The following is a 20,709-nucleotide window of genomic DNA, read 5'->3' as shown; positions in this document are numbered from 1 at the left end:
GTCAATGTGCATACTATACATCATATGAATGCAAATTAAAGCAGGGTCGTCCAGCAAAAAGGTTTCACCTTAAAGACAAAGGACAATTTCTACTGTCTTATAGCATCCAAACTACAATGTTGGGCCTCTGGTGAGATCAAAAATATTGTATTACCTAAACTGGAGTTCCTTTCTCATTTTCTCACTGGTATCTGAAACAACAGCCCCTTTTTTTTACTGTTTACCTGTTTATCTTTTCATCTTTCCACCAAATTTAACGGAAATCTGTGAAGTAGTTTTTGAGCTGCCCCTCTAAAACTTATACTGATAATTTATACGATTCATAAGGATGATAAATCAACTCAGAGGCTCTGTAGTCCGAACCAAAGGCAGCAAACTTTAATACTACTTCCAATGTTGTCTAAGGCAGCGCATACCAGATTCACTGTTACTGTTCTTCTATTTCACAATAAAAGCACCAGACATATACTATTCGCAGATGAGAGGTCGCCGGTGTTTAAGGCCTTAAAACTACACCAGCACACCTTTCAAGATACACAACAAACTGGTTGGTGTGAAAAGATCTCTCATCTAGAATCTCTATACACACACACACACACACCCACACACACACACAGGCGTATGTATTGCCTCTTCCACCACAGTGATAATTAAGTCCTCTGATTGGACTGTATTATGACAGAATTAATGGAGCTTTTAATGAAAGTTAGCAACATTTGGCTCACCCCGTATATCAGACATGTTTAGCAGCAAGCTGCAGTAAGCACAGTGAGATAAGCAGGGTAAGCCTACAGCGCACTGAGACAGAACGCAGAGTCAGTGAAGCTGTGCATCTCCCCCAACTACCACGTGTCTGTACACACTCAAAATACCACCATCTGCACACTACGTACGATCTGCAGGGCAGCTCTTTGGTATTCATTATAATCTACTATTTTGGTGCTCTAATTGTTTCAGCTTCAGTCTAAGGGGGAAATAGTATTTGCCAAGGAAATCTTTGTTGGCTGGGTGCCAGTGTAAATATCAGCGCTGTATTTTTCAAACCAGGAAAATCACTTTTCAAACTTTGCTCGGTGTTAAAAGGTCACATTTATCATTTATCTCACACAGTGTGAAATGATATAGTATCAGGAAGGACAATACAACTTTTACAGCTCCATTCAATGCAAAAATGACGTGGTTAGCTGAGAATGGCTGCTCTATTACCATTAGTCAATGATAATAACAGTGTCACACAAGGAGAAAGGAACAAACACATTTCCTATATGAATTCATTAATCATTCTGTTATTGCTGTAATGTGAAGTAAACAGATAATTTACAGCCAAGTCAAGGAGCGGTAGGATTAAGTACTTTGTCATCCTGATCTGGAACAAGTATAGTCTGCCAGGACGCTGCACTGATCTGTCTCTTCCTCTTTGAATCCTCTCTGAACAGCTGTGTGCCAGCCTGGCTGTAAGCATGGAGACTGCGTGGGACCCAATAAGTGCAAGTGCCACCCTGGCTTCACTGGCAAGACCTGCAATCAAGGTGAGATCTCGCTCGTAACTTGTAGACTCCATGAAAACTATGTTACTTTGCAGTTGGATGTGACTTTTTATATGTCATAGGGTACTAAAGTTAAGACATACACCACAAAAAATGAGGCAGAGTCATAATGCTTGCTGACATGCACATTTTTCACATGAAAAGTAAGGGAAGGAGAACCGCTGCCCTGAGCAATGGCAGGGTAATCATTGTTTATCGTGGCCAGATCTCCACCGCACAACACCAGCATATTAAAGTTGACATTCATGGAGCGGAAGCTGGTTTGCCACCAGCCTACAGTAGTGAGATACTTTAAACAAAAGGGGAGGAGATAGAGAGAGAGAGAGAGAGAGAGCGCTGATTCAGCTCAAATGGAAATGAGTGGTAAGGCCATATTGAATAATCCTGGGGTCGCATCCTCTCCTGTGAAGATAACATCTCAATTACAGACCCGAGATAACTTGGCTCGGCTGAGTGCAACCGATTCTATAGAAAGTGTGTTTGAGTTTTTGTGCAATTTCATCATTGACAGATCGGACATGTTGAAAAGCGTTAAACCGTCCCAGTTAGTTGATGTGCATCCAAGCCGCTTGAAAATACTTGTGGAATTCACGCCCTAAGACCTAGGAATAGGATAGTGTGTAATTAAAAACAAGGGTTGAGGTGGGTGTGGAGGTGTGGAAATCCTTTCCGGAATGTTTCAAACGACTCATCCTGCATTTGGAGGCTATAGGTGGCTCCTGTCTGCCCGGCCAGACGGCTGTGCTTTGTCTTAATCTGCAACAAAGGGGAGAGGGAAAAAGACGTCCCATATCCAACTACAATAGACTTTGTTTCCAATCATTCAGAAACACTTATCTGACAAATGTGATTCCAAGGCCTTTCAAGATGAAACTGTACTTTCAAGTGTCCATCGATAAGCTCTCGACGTTTTACAGAGCTTTCTATTTTACTCAGCTTTGAGTGGCAGACATGCCCTTTCAGCCTATTTAGGTGGAGATAACCTTGGATTCTGTTTTGATCTGGCAGATGCTATGCAAACCAATTTAATTATTGTCAAACCATAGATTAGATTTTCCCATTTAAATGCAGCCTCCATTAAACATTGACTTGAGGTTTACTATTGATGTCTCAGGTGGCCAATGTTTTAAAGCATTCTAATATACATCATTTATCTTGATGAGTCAACGGGAGGAGTGAAATAAGTTGCTGAGGGCTGCTTTCCTGACCTCGATGCTGCTAAAGGTCAAGTAGTAACAGTGATACACTGTAAAACATCAGACAGCAATTAAAGCCAAGCTCACATGACATGACTTTCACAGTCATGTCATAAAAAAAAAAAAAACACATACGTGATGTGACTAGATACATGATGTGATACCATGCGTGTAGTCATGCTTGTTGTTGTCGTCGGCACGCGCGTTCACATAATAGCTTGATTCCATGCATCTTTACTATTTATAGTCTGTCTCCTCCAGCTGCAACAACAACTTTGGTCCGCTCCCCAAGGTTTCCCCTCAACACGTGTCTTGCACTCTCATTGGCTGTAGCTTCCCGACATTCTTCCTGACAGGTCCAGAATTTTAGCATGCTATATATCCGGAATGTGTCCGCGATACATCGGCGAGCCTCTCAGCTCGTCTTTGATCAGTTCACACGGCGTGCTCAAGTGCAATTTGTGAGCGCCGAGCCAATGCTGAGCCAACGCTGATTGGCCTCTGACCTGGGGCTTTTGTCAGGGATCTCCGAAAAATGTTGCCAATTGGAAAATCGGGGCGAAGTTTTAAGTTGATTCAACTTCCATTTTCTCTTTTTCATTTTCAGACCACTTGTCTGGAGTCTTGACTTTAAATAATGAATTGAAAGAATGTTCTGTTAAGAGCTCACTAAATTCATTAAATTAAGTTTCCAAAACATGTTCAGCACATTAGCAGACTTTTCAGCATGCATTGTTTGAGAATTAAACTCTCCTTCATTTTTTGTATTTTGCAGAAAAATAACATTTGTTGTGTATCTTTGATATATATATATATATATATATATATATATATATATATATATATATATATAGGTAATGATTGATTTTTTTTTTATAACAGTTAAAACAATGTGAACCATGTTGAAGGTTGGTATCCAATTCAGTACCTTCCCCATGTTGAGCAAATTATTTAACAATAAAAACAACAACAAAAGTTTAAAAGTCATTTTGGAGATATGATGGTGTCCCCAAAGAAGATAAGAAGATGCTTAATGATTAATAAGTGGAATCAAGCATTAAAACCCTGTAATGCACACTTACTTTATATCAACCTTCATGTGCAGAGAGATACGTTGGACACTTTGCTCTAAGTGGGAGACGTGGACAGAGATGTGACCCCAGAGGCATCCTGATTAAGTGTTTAACACCTTAGGAACACCGGTTCTATAGAGCAAAAACAAACCACAGAGGAAACATCAGTGTTGACACCAAAATCAAAGCAAAGCAGATACTATATTGATTTCACCACCTTCTGAATCAAAGCCATATTTTCCTCTGTCAAACTTTTATGAGCTGATATTCTGAAGAGATTTATTCTTCAAGGACTGCATGTCTGTTTTTAGTACCAGCTCTCTTCACCTGCCAAATCATTTCACCACAGTGGTTATTTCACTTTCATTGCTTTTCCTATACAGAAAATCTCAACATTTAAATGAATCGGGATTATGTTCATCATTTAACGTAACAGGCACTCGACTGTCAAGCATAATAAACACTACTTCGAGAATCCCTATCATTTTTAGAAAGAGCTTCACCTTTGGTGCTGATGAGAATTGGATCTGTCGTACAGCATGGTGAGGATAGACGAATAAGCTCTCGCTGCACAAATAAACTCATTATAGGGATAATCTGTTTAACAATTTGGCAGAACACCCCCCCTGCTGATCCAATCATTTTAATAAGATGATTATTCCGTGCAGGTGGATTTAATTAAGTGTAGTTGACCTGATGCTAAGACACTATAAAAAGATTTTGCTGGAGGATTGGCATCAGAAGCAATACAGCTCTAGTGCCTGCAGATGCTGCTTTCTTCTTTTACCCTCTTTTCTGTCAGCCAACTATATAATTAATACCACTTCAGCTTTGATAGTCTTGAGCTGTGGTTGAAGTAAGTGTGCAATTTATTCCATTATCATTTTTTAGAATAATTGTGCAGTCCCGGTTCTCTCCGCTCTCTGTTTTTGAGTGTACTGTAGCGAGTGCTGCTGAGTAGTTCAACAGTTAATATTGTAGCGAGCGACGGAAAACGAGCTCTACTCCGCATGCCGATCAGATAAACGGTTGTGGAGAAAATCAAAAGACAGACATATATATATACGTACAGGCAGAGACCTCTTCCATTTTAGTTAGATTACCTTTATCTGGACCTTTCACTCCTTTATCTTGGTGATGGCACATTGATGTCTCCAATAAATTGCATGGTTTAATTCAGTCTCGGTGTAGACCGATACTTTAGTGTCGTTGGATTAGAAACAGATGCCGCTCTGTCACTGTTTTTCTTCCTGGTTGTCTGCTGTTAACAGCCAAACAGCTGCAAGTAATAAGTATTGGATGCATGTCATTATCGTGTGTATTTTCCCTACATTATCATCTAATAACCCCAAATTGTATTTGTTTTATCTATGTTCTTTTTCATAACAAGTTCATTAAAGGGGTATGAAGTAATATTTGACCTTAACTGACCTGTACAGGCAGGAAGTAGGAGTTGAAATAAAATGAATATAAATGATCTCCTGCTAACCTTCCCTTGACTGGGGATTGTGATGTTGCAAAAGAAATGTCACATTTTTACTGTAAAGATCATTAAGCAAGTCAGTTACTACCAAGGTTGAACACATGTTTATGGAGAGGCAATGTTTACAGTATAAAACACTGTAGTATACGGCAGTATCCCCTCAAACTAAGTGCTGTCTTGCAGGACTGTCCTCTATTACTGAAACCAATGAAAATGCATGGAGAACAGCAGGAAGGTGTCGCATGGATACGGATAGGAATGGGATATCTTAAAGCAGCATTAAGATTTCAGCACCTTGCTTGATTGTGTTGAGTGATTGTTGCAATCAGATCAATAATGTCATCACCCTCCTGCAGATTTTGTTTTCATCATGGAGCAAAAGCTCCGTTCAATGAACAACAGTGTTCAAGAGATAAACCGTACAGATTCTCTTTTCTTATATATAACGCATGATGCACTATTTTGAATTTCACTGACATGTATTTAGTCTCACGGGTGTCGGTTTCAGATCCCATCAGATAACCATGCAGAGATTGTCTCTGGGACAGATTTGTGGCATTATACCATGGCCTCATGTTTCAGTAAAGCTTCCCTGTTTTACAATTTCACGTGATATTGTTCAAGTTTAGCCTTTGTCCAAACAATTTAAAGATGTATTATCAAGCACAAACATTTAAATGTGGTTTGGGAATATTCACATTACATGCAAACGTGGCCCAATTTATTTAATGTTTCCCTCCCATGTGACACAGATAAGATTTAGTGTGTGAGAGTAGTGTGGACACAGAAATCAGTTGGTTTTCCAATCAGATCTGGGCCACTTTCATATGTGGTCCTAAATCCGATACATATCTGATTATTGGCCAGGCGACTGCTGTGAAAAAGCTCATCTCGGATGTTCATAGATGAGGAAAAACCCTCATTATACCTAAAGAAATAGAGTTCCACTGCTTAATTCCGCATCTTGTTGCTGTCAGTAGAACTCTGATTTAATAAATCAGCATATAAATGTGTAAACTGTGTCGTTAAGGTAGACAGTGTTATCTGGGAAACATCATGTTTATTCACTTTACATGGAGCTATAAAATAAAAACCAACTTATGTCAAATCCTGTTTTTCCAAATGAGTAAGTGTCTGTTTATGTGTCGTAACAAATAATAAATGATCTTTTAGAAGGAGTAGATGTTTGCTGGTGAGTTGAACTCTGTTAAATGTAACGATGTGTTGAAGTAGGTTTCCCTCCAACAGTAGGAAACAGTTGTAGACTTTATTTGCCTCTTTGTCAGTCATTTAACATGCAAATTAACTCATCAAACAGACTTTTCACTCAGTTCCTTCTTTTAAATTTGTCATGTTTCACCAAGCAGGACTCTGATTTGATGAAATCCCATGTTATAACAATTGCGTGGACGTGCAGAGAGATGCAGCTACACTGACGTCAGATATATAGGTCACTTAAACAGAAATGTGAACAGAAAGATTGGATCTGTGGAAAAAATAAATGAATCAGAATTGAGCATTAAATCCTGTCATTTGAATGAAACCTTAGTTCCATTTAAGGGGACATGTTCCTCATTTTCTTTTCTGTTTACCTGGCAAGCTCTCTTTGGACATTGCTGCACTGGTTACATGATACTCTTTGTGAATTATTGTTCTTAGCTACTAAAATGTCTGACACCAACACTTGCCATATTCTGTGGGAAGTGTTTTTGTCTTGGGAAGAGTTGGCAGGTATGCAGTAGGCTTGCATAACCTTGCAGCTTAAGTTACCGCATCCTTCAATAGGGCTTGAATGATTTGAAGCGTGCAAAACAGTCCGAGGTAGCTGTATTATCTTCCTGTCACTTAACAATAGGTGTTGTTACCTGACTGCCGGAGGAAAGGTTACTACTGGATGGATAGATGGACAGGCAGAGAGGGGAGTGTCTGAAATTCTTGAGGCTCAAGTGTTTGTAGTCAAGCAGTGATAGCTGGGAAGAGGTCCTGTCTAGCTTTGAACCTCCAACTGACAAATTAAGAAGGGATCCTCAGAATCAGCGAGATGCTGTAATTCTCTCGATCCTATTTCACCCACAGTACAGAGAAGGAATGCAGAAGAGAAAAGAGGGCAGGAGGAGATTCAAAAACACTGTCACTGTTTCTCCCATGTCCCCTAGAATTTTTCTGATACTTAGGTCACGTCCAGTTCCCACAAGTGTAATCCTCTTTGCTGCATAATGTTCCTCTTTACTTTCCAGGAATGTGGTGTGGTCGGAGGTGTTCTAATCCATTGGGTGGTGCTTTTTGTTCTCACTACATCTCTGTCTCTGTCTGTGTCTCTCTCCTATCCTTCTTACTCTTTCTCCACCCTTTACTACTTTATCTTCAATCAACCCCCCCCCACCACCACTCCCCCATCCCCTCTAACCCATTTCCTTTTGTCTAAAGAAGAAGAGCCGGACTATTTAACCCCACCAGTGTGGGCCAGTCACCTTCCTATCTTTCTTCCAGAGGACCATCAGCCAGCGAGAGTAGTAATGGAGGGTGAGATTCGTCGATCGACCTCTCCCCCCAGCAACTTCTCCTCTTCTTACCCATCTTAGCAACATGCATGGTGCTGCACTCGGCGAACTGCGGAGGAGTGAATGTCACTCTCAACTATTTTCTCACTGCTTCCTGTCCTCCCCTAGCAGAAGAGACACCACCCAAGAGCAGTTTTTCAGTTTAAATGCCAGCATGAATGCCAAGCATGTCACAGTCTTCACCACTCTACTTCTGCCTCTCTTTCTTTTACTCTTTACCCCCCAAAAAAAAGAGCCATTATACTTTTCTCCTTATTGCTCTGCCTCCTTTTTCTCTCTCATTTTCTTCTCCAGTTTTTTAGTACCTGAAACAAAGAGCTCCTCCTTTCCTTTAAAGCCATCATCGACATGGACACAGCACTCATGAGTCCTCCATCGCTGCTAGAAAAGGGCCTTGAATCCTAACCCGTGTTATCTTCTTTAGAGTCAAGCACATCACCAAGAAAAAGCATTTCGCTAATCTCTCTGTCAGTGATAGAGGCGTGTCGGGACTGTAGCATAGCATCAGTGGAGCTGACCCAATAAATCACTCCACTTTGCATCACTTCAGATACCTCTCAGCGGTTCATTTACTGTACAATAAACACTCCCGAGGGGCTCTCCACCTCGGATATTGCACCGGTTTCTGCAGTCCTGGTGCCGTGTCGAAGTGTCAATTGGTGGTCATGTCTGTTTGTTATCTCTCAGTTTTTTCATCTCTGTGTCGTCTCTCTGTTTTGTGCCCTGTGTCCTCTCTTCATCTTGTCTGTTTCTGCCTACATGGAGGAGGAGACCCTGGCTGTGTCTTGTGTCTGGCATGTGCTGAATGCTCACGGAGCTGCCTCTGTCTCAGAATGTGACTATTTCAGTAATCCCTCATTTACATTTTCAAGCTGTTTTTCAGTGCAACGGGCAAGTGGAGACCTGTGTCTCTGCCACGCTGACAATGGACAGTGTTGCTATGGTTTTCCGCAATCACAGTAACGAGAATGCCAGTTGTTTACTGTGAAAACCAGGGAGGAAAACAGGGTTGACACCTCTAATTAAAAAAGTGAAGTGTGTTTTGCGTGTGTGTGCGTGCGTGTGTGTGTGTGTGTTGTGGACATTATCTTGTAAGAGGAGACAGTTGTAGGGTTTGGGTTTTGGCTGTGAAAATGCACAAGCATGCTGTCTGACAAGGACAGGACAGATCATTTTGACTTAGTTTAAGAATTAAGAAGCATCAATATCAGTCCAGAGAGAATCTCAGTCACTAAGCTTTAAAAAAGGCTTAAAGAAACACAGTGGCCTCCAGATTCATGTGGTGTACATCAGCAGTAGCGCAAACACAGTGGCAGGCCAATTTGCATTAGACAACAAGACCTGTTTTGTGTGTGCAGTGCAATTTCAGTATTAATTTAGACGTGACATTGCAACTGCATTTCTTGTACAATTTAAAGCACAAATGCAAACAGAAAATCTGGCCTTATGTATTAATTATATTAGATCTACTGATACATTTAGATTGTAATATTAAAAACTTTAATTGAAAAAACATGTGGCCTGCTTGTCACACATTTGACACATAACATTTTTTTGAAACTTATAAATGTCTGCTTCTTGTTATTGTTATTCTTGTATTCAATGAAAGTAGCCCTATAAATGTGTCACTATACTGGCCCTCATGTAACAACTGCATTCTCAAACTGACCCCATATATCTCCAGAAGAATTTGTAGTCATGGAAAATAACATAAAGCCGGGTGGCATTTGGTAGGATTCAACAAGCAGACGGTCAGTTTAAATTCCAGCAGCGCCTATTGAATCAGCCAACATGGCTTTAGTAGACCAGAAGATTCCATTAATAGAAGGTGGGGTCTGATATACAAACTTGGCATCTGCGCCATCATTCATCCAAATTACTTTATGGTATCTGTTAAATGGAGAAGCTTTGCGGCACTCAGAGAATGCACCCTGCATACGTCCACGGAGCTAAACACGGAGCCAGTTATCATGCAGTCGGCCAAGATGAAAATGACCCCTCATGTGCTGTACAGTGACACAAAATCTATTCGTGATGATCCTAACGTATCCCAGAAACAGGATATTTATACTTCAAGTTATTTATATTTCTTGAAGCCTGTGTTATCATTCCAGTGTGATGGATTCCTGTGTAGCTACAAGCTGGATTCCCCCTTTTAGGCCTAGTACTCCCAATGGACTACACAAAAACTGTTTTGGAATATAAGAATAAGAATATTTTGAAAAGTGTTAAATTAAACTCAATGAAACACCAACTTCCACAGGTTTTTTCTTTATAGGTTTTAAAAGTAATGTTTTACCCTCAGAGCCACTTATTGTGATTCAACGACAAATACCAAACGATTACTAATATATCCTGTCAAAGTAGAAGTACTGTTACTTTTCCCAAATATTTGGAAACATAAGAAGAAGTAAGAATACATTTTGGAACCTAACCTATCCCCTTCTACTAGTGCTGACACTATTTTCTTAGAAAACTTAATCTTGAAAATTGCTTTAGGAGAAAAAAGTGCTTTGAAGAAAACTGAAATGAAAAATCTTCCCGTCTTTGTCAGAACAGTATAACTCCAGGCTATAATCCCTCTCTTAGAGTATGAGCGCAGAGAGAATCAAGAATGCACTTAAATGAGTTATTGAGTCTATTTGACTCAAATAGAACAAATACACAACAAAGATTCTCAATTACAGTAATGACAGTAATAAGTTACTTTCCACCACAGCTAATGGCGTCACGATCAATGTTCGATTAAGAACGATTTGCATCTAGAATGCATATTGGCCTTTTTCACAGCAGATATTTTGTCTTGTGCAAGAAAAAGCACAGGCGCAAGAGACTCCTCACTTCAAGTTTGAACCATTTATGAGAGCGGGCAGAATGAATTAGCGCCAGGCAGACTGTATGGAACACCTAAATAAACGAGAGCATGTGACTATGAAACGACTTCTGTCCCTACCTGAACTACTGCGACGCTCCATTAATGATGGGTCCCAGTATGCGCACATGGGAGAAGTTTACCTTCAGGGCTTTCTGACAGACAGGGTTTATTTTTACCCAAACCACAATCTTTTTCTAAACCCAACCAAGTAGGTTTGTTGCCTAAACCTAAGGAGATTTCTGGCTGAAAGCCCGGAAAGCAAACCTCTCCTTTGTGCCCAGTACCCCACCATGTACAATACCAGGTATCTGGATCCAGGACACTGAGGTGGGATACAGACATTCATTAAATAATTTAATGAATTGTGCCTAAAACTGTCTGCTGGGAAAAACAAAAAATCAATCAAAGCTATTTAACTCTTTTTGGTAGTTTCTTCTACAGTATGAATGTTTTGTTACAAAAGCAAGGTTAAATCAAAGCACATTTCTTTAATCCAGGCCCAGTGGACTTTAATTAATAACAGTAGTGATGGCTCTGTTGCATTCAGGTATGTCAGTGAGCCAGCATGCACAATACCAAGGCCCTGTACCTGGGTCAACTAAATGAAATGAGAACGTCATTAATGTCAATCGTTACCCCTGTGCGTTTAATACTTTGACATGTCAACGATATCGCCCATATAGTGCCATCAAGCTCTTATTGGTTGGTTTGCTACAAATTTGGATGTTGTGAATGTTACTTTACTTGTTTACATTCTTTAAAATAAGTGTTCAGTGATGTCTACAGTAAGAATTAAACATGTTCACTTCTTCAACTCAGCATGGGCATTTTCACTGAAGGACACATTGACCTGTCATTGCAGGACGTAATCAGGTGTAACTAATCACATTAATGTTGCCTCTATTACATTTAGGAGCGTCAGTAAGTCATCCCAGGCAACATGCACAGCACCAGGGCCCTGGAACTGACATACCAAAGTGGAACGAGTATTAAACCGTTTTAATATTATGAATGTCACCTATGTTTAGTTACAGTCCTGAAAATAAGACTCCAGTAGAGTCTAAAGTAGGAAGATATTAAAATGAATATATTTATTTAATTTAGCCACCATAAACCCTTCAGAAAAGGACACTTTGACTTGTCGAAGCAGAAAGTACACAAGTGTATCTAATAACATTAATGGTGTCTCTGTTCCATTTCAGAGTATCAGTAAGTCGTTCCTGTGAGGCAACATACACAACACCAGGGCCCTGTGACTGAAATATATAAATGTTGTGCTGGGAGAAGGGTATAATGACTTGAATTTGCATAAGCATTTGACAGGTGTTGAGCTCAGGGCATTTTCTTTTCTCCCAGGAGCCCTCACCCGCTCCGAAGTCAGACAGCATCATTTTCTAATACAATTTTCACAGGCTGTTGTGAGTGAGATTTCTCTACTTTTATGCCTGCATGAAAATACTGGAATTATGTGTGGATGTTGCAGCTACAACCACGTGAAGTCGCGGTGAGTCAGAGGGTATAATAGCATCTTTTATCACTTCCAGGTAATGGGCAGGTTGACAGTTGACACTGGCTTCCTGTTAAATCATCAAAGAGGGAGGTTACAGGCCTGTCAGAACATGGCACTTCCTCGAAGACACCCCCACCTCTAACAAAACACCACACACACACACGCACAGACAGACAAACCCACACATAAATGGGTGGGTGAGGTTTGACATTACTGACCTCTTAACCTTTGCCCTCTGACTAATTTCACCTCTTTGTAGGAGGGTCTCTCTCTCTCTCTCTCTCTCTCTCTCTGTCTCTCTCTCTCTCTGTCCTCCAATCCACTTATGCTGTCTCTCTCTGTCTGCAGACCTGAATGAGTGCGGGCTGAAGCCAAGGCCCTGTAAACACAGGTGCATGAACACATATGGGAGTTACAAGTGCTACTGCCTCAACGGCTACATGCTGATGCCTGACGGGACCTGTGGAAGTGAGTTGGCCCCTCACACACTCACACACAAGCACACGTCTCTTTTTGTATTGTTGGGAATATTTTCATTCCTGATCTATTCTCTCCCTCGTGTTCGTTTTTTTTTTTTTAAATCTTGCTTTTGCTTTGTAGCTTGGATATGCTACTGTGAAGCCTTTCTTCACTTCACTACAAATGTATTCATCTGAATGCCAGCGCAAGGCAATGCTGATGACATATGCTCTCTATTACAAAATATGCTTTCCCACTTGTGTGAGCACCTCTGACAGCAGCCTCACAATCCTTTGATAGACTGTTTTGATTAAAGTCCCACGTTGATCTGCTTCATTATAGCAACTCCAAAGCCTAAAGAACCCCTCTGAAGAACCCTGAGTTGAAAAGTATGAACCCTTTAGACCCTCGAGTGAGCGTGCATTTCTTATTGGTTGCCCTGAGGTATTCCACAGAATGGGAGTTATTGCCTGTACACGTCTTGCTGTAAATTGTGTTTCCCACCTAATAACTATTTTCTCCTCACCTTTCCTCTGGAGCATAGCGTGACTCCCGGTTGACCTATTTTAATTAGTTATTTTTTTTATCAGAAGGAAATAAATTTCCCCCCATTTAAAGTCTGAATTGTTCACCACTTTAGGAAATCTCAAGCTATTCCAGGTGTTGTCGTGTGATGAAAGCATGATAGTGTTAAACACCTTGCCGCTCTTCTTTTCTTGCCTGCTACCGCTTTGATCAATAGATCACTGTAGCATTTAATCAGCCTGGCCTGCCTTAGTCATCAAACTGTACTCCAGGGTGCTTGCGGCAGCTGAAATGGCAGCGGCAGCATGAGCCTCACTTTTAATTTCCTTTTTAGGGTCCGAAGTTATTGAGAGAAACTGAAGAAAATCTGTTCCATTCTATTATTATTTTGGAGGGTCTTGTGATCTGCCCTGCACGGCTCCACAACAGAGGTGCTGCACACGCTTTGATAGGGTTTAGATGGATTAGGATTCTTTAGGTGTAGGAAAGGATGAAAGTGGGCGAGGGAGGATTGCGTGCGCACAGAGCAACTGCACAGCACAGGAATCTAATAACGGCAGAGTGTGCGCTGTTCTGTTGTCTGCACCTCAGGGTCTACTCAGCTAATATCAGGCAGTGGCCTGGCTCTCACATACTGGCTGGAGGATAACGATAAAGTGTGAGTGTGAATGTGAAAAGGAAAGAACGTGAGTGTGTTCTCTCCCTTTTGGCACCATCATTGGTTAACATGTGTTGTGTTTCCATTGTGTCAATCAGATGCTCGCACTTGTGGCATGGCCAACTGCCAGTACGGCTGCGAGGTGCGGAAAGGAGAGGTCCGATGTCAGTGTCCGTCGCCGGGCTTACAGCTGGCTCCGGATGGAAGAACCTGTGTTGGTACGTCCTTGTCTTTATATATCTCCACAGGCCTGAAAACTGAGCCTTATGTTACCACTCCCTCCAATGAGCTCCTCATGTAAAGCATCACAAACAGGAATGTTTATTTTTATTTTTTTTCAAGTTCCTCTCAGCTATTAAATTAGCTGAGTGATAATCAAATGCAACTGTTTTGGCAGAGTAAGAAAGAAAACTTGGCTGTGAAAAGACACTTTTGGAAACCAAACAAAACCCTCAGCGAAGCTGAGATCCATCCAAAAATATTTACCAATACATCTGTTTTGCTTTGATTAACTACCCCAGCAAATCAACAGGCCTCGTTAACCAAATGGTGACTTTATTCCACTTCCTCCAGCTTTTACAGCAGGAATGTGATCAGGGGAAGCCCACTCTCTATCCTCCTCTTCCTTCCTTCTTTACGTGGAAGAGCTTCTCAGATGGGTAACTAACAGATGAAGTGGCAGTTGAGGCAGTTAACCTGTGTCAGGTTTAAATACAGGTTGTTCCAGACTGGACTGTTCCTGGTTGGCCGCCTTATAGTCCCACATAACTGTGGGCTGGCTAATGGGGGGCGGGTTTCTAAAACAGGACAGTCATCAATCATGAAAAACGATGGAGGAGGGGAAGGAAAGGTTGCCTGCAACAGGTGTTACAACAGTTTGATGGAATGTTTCCGGACCCCTCGAGAAGACGCTGTTTTATGGAGAGTATCTAATCATATCTATGGAGGTGATTACTTCTAGTAACTAGAGTCTTAGATCGGGGAGTTTGCATTGATGCATAGCTGGTTTTATTCATTATTATAGAGTGAAATGTGTCAACACTTTTTTAGCTGTCGCTTTAAAATTGGCATGGGCCCATGTTTATCAAACTGTTAGGAATGATTTACCTAAATACATAAAAATGCCTAAAGATCCAGTTCAGGAGTAAAAAAGTACTTAGTTGAGTGTGAAGAGAGTCTTTATCAAGCAACTTACTCATACTTACAACAAAGTGTAAGAACATTTCCATTCTACGTTTATTGGCTCCCTGTTCCATTCATTTCTATTAAAGCACAACGACAAATTCAAATCTGTTTCTTGTTTTCGCTGTAATCTCCAAGAACAGCCAATCTGCCCCATTGTCTATAAAAAAATAAAAATCCTTGCAAGTTACTCAGATACATGTTTTACTGCAAAAGCATACATACATTTATCAACAAAGTTTGTTCTAGTTGTTTCAAATCCTCCAGCACCAATTGACGTGTGACATTAACATCAATCTAATACAAATGTAGATGTATTACTTGGTATTGAATAAAAGGAAATTAGCAAAAACAAAATTGAAACAGGAAAATTATTCTGCAGCTGGTAGACAATTTACATCAGATAAATTATATAACTCAATGCCAGATTTTATAGAATAAATGACTTAAGCTAAGTCAAAAGTTTGAGAATTTGATAAAAAGTTACGTATTAGACGGCTTCATATTTCAAAGCTGCATCACATAGAAAATGCTTAATTCGTCAGACAAGTTGACAAGTAAAACACAATTGCAGAGCTTAATGCAGACTGATGTATAACAATTAATAAGTGTTTAACTCTGATGTTTAAAGATCTGTAGCTTTGAAAGAAAAGTCAAAGCTGTCTTCAAAGCCAGATGTAACATTGATAAAAACAAGCTTTTGTATCCAGTATTATACATTTTGAGACAGTGACTGTCTTGTTGTGTGCATGTGTGTGCGTTACGTAAAACATGATAATTCACCACTGCTCTCTCAGTAGCTAAATAATTCAACTGCTGGCCATTAAGCGTCTTGCTGATGAGAACCTCAACAGCAGTTGTTAAGGGATCACTGTTAAGGGATAAGAGAGCTCAGCCCACTTACTTCACTTGCTTGTTTTCCCAGCTGGTCCAGGTGTCTCTGTGTAAATGTCCTTTCACAGCACAGTCCCTGAGGCACCACGGTGCCTCAGCTGCAATATGCAGAAAATAAATTAATGATTTTAAGGCAAATGTTTGAGCCTCTCTGAGTCTAAATATTAATGCCCACCTGCCTGCAAAGGTGATCAACAGAGACACTTAGAATAGGTCTTTAAATAATGAAACAAGGTATTGTGAATTGTATTCCGCTCACTGAACATTGAATACATAATGTGCTTTGTTTCGAAATGAATACTAACCAGGGAAGGTGAAAGAATGATCCTAATGTGAATAGAGATGTTTGTTTAGTTTTGGATTAAATTGCCCTTTTTTAACCTTGAAGTTTTTCATTGCACTGTGTAATTTGTAATGCATGATATACTGTATATGGCCAACTCTAAAAGGATTTTTAGTGAGAAACGATGAATACATTATGTTTTAATTTAAATATGTTCTTCTGTGTAATAACCGGCATCTCGTTTTCTCTTGCAGATGTGGATGAGTGTGCAGCAGGCATAGCAGTGTGTCCCCGGTTCAGAAAATGCATAAACACCTTTGGTAGCTACATCTGCAAGTGCCATGAAGGCTTTGACCTGCAATACATCAATGGGAAATACCAATGCATAGGTACCGTCACAACTGTCTCCACAGTGAGGCTTTTTTACCTTGTTGCTGCTGAAATGACTGATGAGTCGCCAACTGAATTTCGTTGTATCTTTTTACGATGACTATAAACATCCTTTATCCTTTTTATCCTTTTACAGATAAAACGTACAAAGGTCATAAATGTGCTGAGATGTCTTGACTTATAACCAACATTATAATTATGTTTAGTGATGCAAGGTGCTGTTTTTACACCAGACACTGAGGGAGCAAATAGAAAAGATAGCACACACACACACACACACACACACACACACACACACACACACACACATACACGCATAGTACTTATCAACGCAAATCAAACAATAGTCTGGTGCCCATATGTACAGTACGCTGGAATTAATTTCTCCTCTAACTTCAATAGGTACACACAACCAACCAGTGACGGATACGTTTAATCCGTACTGTACTTAAGTACAGTTTTGACAGACTTTACTTTACCTGAATATTTTTAATTTCATTCTACTACGTTTCAGAGTAAAATATTCTTCTTTTTACTACATTTATCTGACAGGTATTGTTACTGTTTACTTTCCAGATTAAGATATATACAAAACATATGATCATTTTATGAAACAAGTTGCATTATTATACTGTACATTAATCAACCCAGCAGTATGTAAAACTGTTCAAATAAGCTCTACCCTGACCTGCTACAATATTAAAAATACAGTTTTTTTATATAGTATTTTTACACCTAGGAACTGCATGTATGTTTTTACATCTGCAATGAGATAGTACACTATTGTATGACATTCAAACATACCACTGAACAGGATGTTCAAAAATGATATTCCATAACAACAGATAAATACAAAAAGTCAGTTTGAGACTCTGTAGTTGAAGTAGTAAATACGTAATAAAGGAGGAACTGAAACTTCAGAATAATGTTGTTAAACCTTCCCCCAGCTGTGCATTTCAATGATGAATACTTGCTATCTAAACATTTAAAGTAACATTCTATAGAAATCCACGCAATAACCTTGAATCTTAGCCGCATCTAGAAGATACACTACATCCAATCTTTTTTCATTCATTTTTTAAGTACAAATGTAAAAAAAAAAGAAAGAAACAGTAAAATGCTTGCATCTCTTGGAAGATTTTTCAACAAACAACTCCGATGATGATTTTTTTCTCTGGCGTTCACAGAGGGATAACTGTTATTCACTTAAATGCTTTCGCTAACAATACTTACGACATGAACTTTGAGCTCTCCTTGAAGTGGATGTGAAGCAATTATCTTTTGACATTTTGCTGTTATGTTAAGTTTTTTTTTTTTACCCTTGCAGTCAGTAGCTTAATGTTATGTTTTTTTACTATCTTTCAGATGTGGATGAGTGTTCTTTAGGTCAGAGCCACTGTAGCAACTTTGCCTCCTGCTACAACACGCCGGGCTCGTACAAGTGCAAATGCAAAGATGGCTACAGGGGGATGGGCCACGATTGCAAATGTAAGAATTGAGAACAAAACCCCTGGCCGAGATGCTCACTTTTGCAAAGAGGACCGGGGCCTCACATATTTGTTTTCTTTGCCTGTGTTTTTTAAAAAGCTATAGGAAACCAGGAATAGCCTTCTTAGCAAAGAGCTGGGACTGAAATTCCTTTCTTTGTAATGGCTGTCAGTCATCACTTAAATCACCCTGCTCCCTTATCACATGTGCCCCGAGTGAGCCTTGACTCCTTTTAAAAAAAAAAAAACATCTGTCTATTTTATTCATCCAAGAAGAGGAGTTATCATCAAATGTCAAAAAATGTATTTTCCTAGTGTCATTTTGCTTGCTCACACCCACACATTTAATTTGGTCTGTGCGTAGTTTTTACAGCAGCTCAGTGGACAAGAAGTAATCTATTCTCCACAGTTACTTAATCATCTAACCGACACAACTAGTGTAACAGTCCATAGAGCAGCGAAGATGCCTCCTGGTGTGGTGCGTTGCAAATATTTCACCCCGTCGTCTGCCCAAGGGGGTGTGAGCCACTGGTGCTCTGGGAGTCGAGTTGCAATATCCTATTTGTGTATCACATATCAAAGTCGCCTGCAACTTGAGAAGGCAATAACTGAGTTCAAACCTCTTGCCTTTGTCCACTCATTCCTCACTCATGAAACCCTTATGAAGCCCCCTCCCCAAACACACACACACACACACACACACACTAGCACCACACCGCACCGACCCCCAAGTCTCTGTCTCTGCTCCTGCGTGAAGAATTTGTGGAGGAACAAAGAAAAAGGAGGTGTTACGTTTATGACATCAGCAGAGCGAGGGTGATCTCCGGGGCACAGCAGCCTGTTTGAGCGCAGAGATCATTCTACACACACACACACACACACACACACACACACACACACACACACACACACACACACACACACAGAGCAGCGTTATCATGATGCTGGGAGGCCTCTGGCTATGAACACACAAAGAATTACTAATCAGGAGGAGCACATGAACGAATAAAAAGCCACTGTCAGAGAGCAATATTGATTTCACAAAAGCAAAAATTCACTGAACTTGGGGTGTCTTTGTCGGTGAGTTTGCATGCAACCAGTTATGTTGCATGCAACCATCCATCTTTCTCTTTATTAACAGTCCTATTTTGAAAAATGTCCATAATTGTCTTTAAAAAAAGCCCCAAATTAATAAATGTCAACATGCTACATGATGATTTTATGGGCCTCTCTTGTGTGACCTATTGCTTCAGTGAGATTTGAGACACACCATTTTTTTCTTAAGACTAACATTTAGTTAATAGATATCAGGAGAAGTCTCAGTAGATGATGCAAGCCCTCCTCTGCACAGGTCAGACTAATCATTGCAGTTAGTCTACAATTGTACGCCTCATTAACATTTTAGTGCTCATATTTCATTCCTCCGTCTGCATTCTCTTATTATTTCAGCCATTCCTAAGGTGGTTATTGACCCTCCGAGACCAGGCAAACTGCCTCCAAATCATCATAACCGCATCCCCGACATGGATCAGAAAAGAACCACCACTACTCTCCGCACACCAGTGACTCGAAAGAGAATCTTCCCCATTATCCCCAAATCAACATCTGCCCCAACGACTACCACGACGACTACGACAACCACGACGACGACCAAAGCACCTCTGCCGCCAAAGAGGGTCACCCCACCTCCACGCAAGCCAGCAGTTTCCACCCGAAAGCCCTTTATCCCAACCCGGAAGCCACCTGCCCCGACACGCAAGCCCTACATCCCACCGAGGCCAGTGGCTCCCACACGACGTCCGCTGACGCCACCACCAGTAACACCTGTAGACAACACCATCCAGAAGGAGGTCACCAAACAGAGGGGAGATGTCCACAGTAAGAATCTTTATATTTTATAAAGATTACATTCATTACACCTTTTTTAATACACACTTCATTTTGTGTCTATTTTTTAAACTGATCACACATGAAATATAGGCCTCTTTGCAAATGTTCATAGTGTAAGCAAACCTTTAAACCTGTATTCATATGTTTTTTTGGCCACTTGGGGGACAGTACATGAAGGTATAAACCTTCAGGTATATTCCACCTAAATTTGATGGTTTAACCTGTTGGCAAACTTTCACCTATTTACACATCCAGTAGATACCAAGCGTTATTATAATTTATTTGGAGTCGTGTTTCTGGAAACCTGACAACGATATTTGCTGTCCTTTATAGCTCTGCTTTCAGTCTCTATCAGGAGGAAGTATCTGGCTCTGCTCAATGCTCCATTCATTTGACCAACTTGGTGCTAACTTTGTCTGACAGCTATTTCATTCTGAGGTAGTATGCTTATAGCCTTGTCGACTGTTAATAGTCATTCATCAGAAGTACACATTGTTTGTATCAAAATATTCATTAGAGCAGCTCATAAAACATGCTAATTTGTTGCATTAGCAGGTTCTAATCTCTGTATTTTGATGTTTGATAGTGAGGTGAACTTTTAGTTTTTGGGTCACAGACTTTGACATTAAAAGGCTCTCGTCAGCTCCCTGACAGGTTTCCTCCAACCAACTTGGAGTATATTTGAATACTTCCTCA

At 40.3% G+C, this 20,709-nt stretch overlaps 1 protein-coding gene across 2 annotated transcripts in view; it reads left to right on the top strand.

Annotated features, from left to right (window-relative positions):
- Positions 1 to 20,709, top strand: part of npnta (nephronectin a) — a 44,143-nt gene that overhangs the window by 15,795 nt on the left and 7,639 nt on the right. For both annotated transcript variants that reach the window (XM_079158991.1, XM_079158990.1), the window contains 6 exons: positions 1,437 to 1,529; positions 12,594 to 12,713; positions 13,986 to 14,105; positions 16,501 to 16,635; positions 18,002 to 18,124; positions 19,573 to 20,001. In XM_079158991.1, the coding sequence (XP_079015117.1) occupies positions 1,437 to 1,529; positions 12,594 to 12,713; positions 13,986 to 14,105; positions 16,501 to 16,635; positions 18,002 to 18,124; positions 19,573 to 20,001 (1,020 nt within the window). The remainder of the gene's footprint in view (positions 1 to 1,436; positions 1,530 to 12,593; positions 12,714 to 13,985; positions 14,106 to 16,500; positions 16,636 to 18,001; positions 18,125 to 19,572; positions 20,002 to 20,709) is intronic.

This window comes from Pholis gunnellus (assembly GCF_910591455.1).
Source record: "Pholis gunnellus genome assembly, chromosome: 5".
Classification (NCBI taxonomy): Eukaryota; Metazoa; Chordata; class Actinopteri; order Perciformes; family Pholidae; genus Pholis; species Pholis gunnellus.
This window is presented reverse-complemented; position numbering and strand designations above follow the sequence as displayed.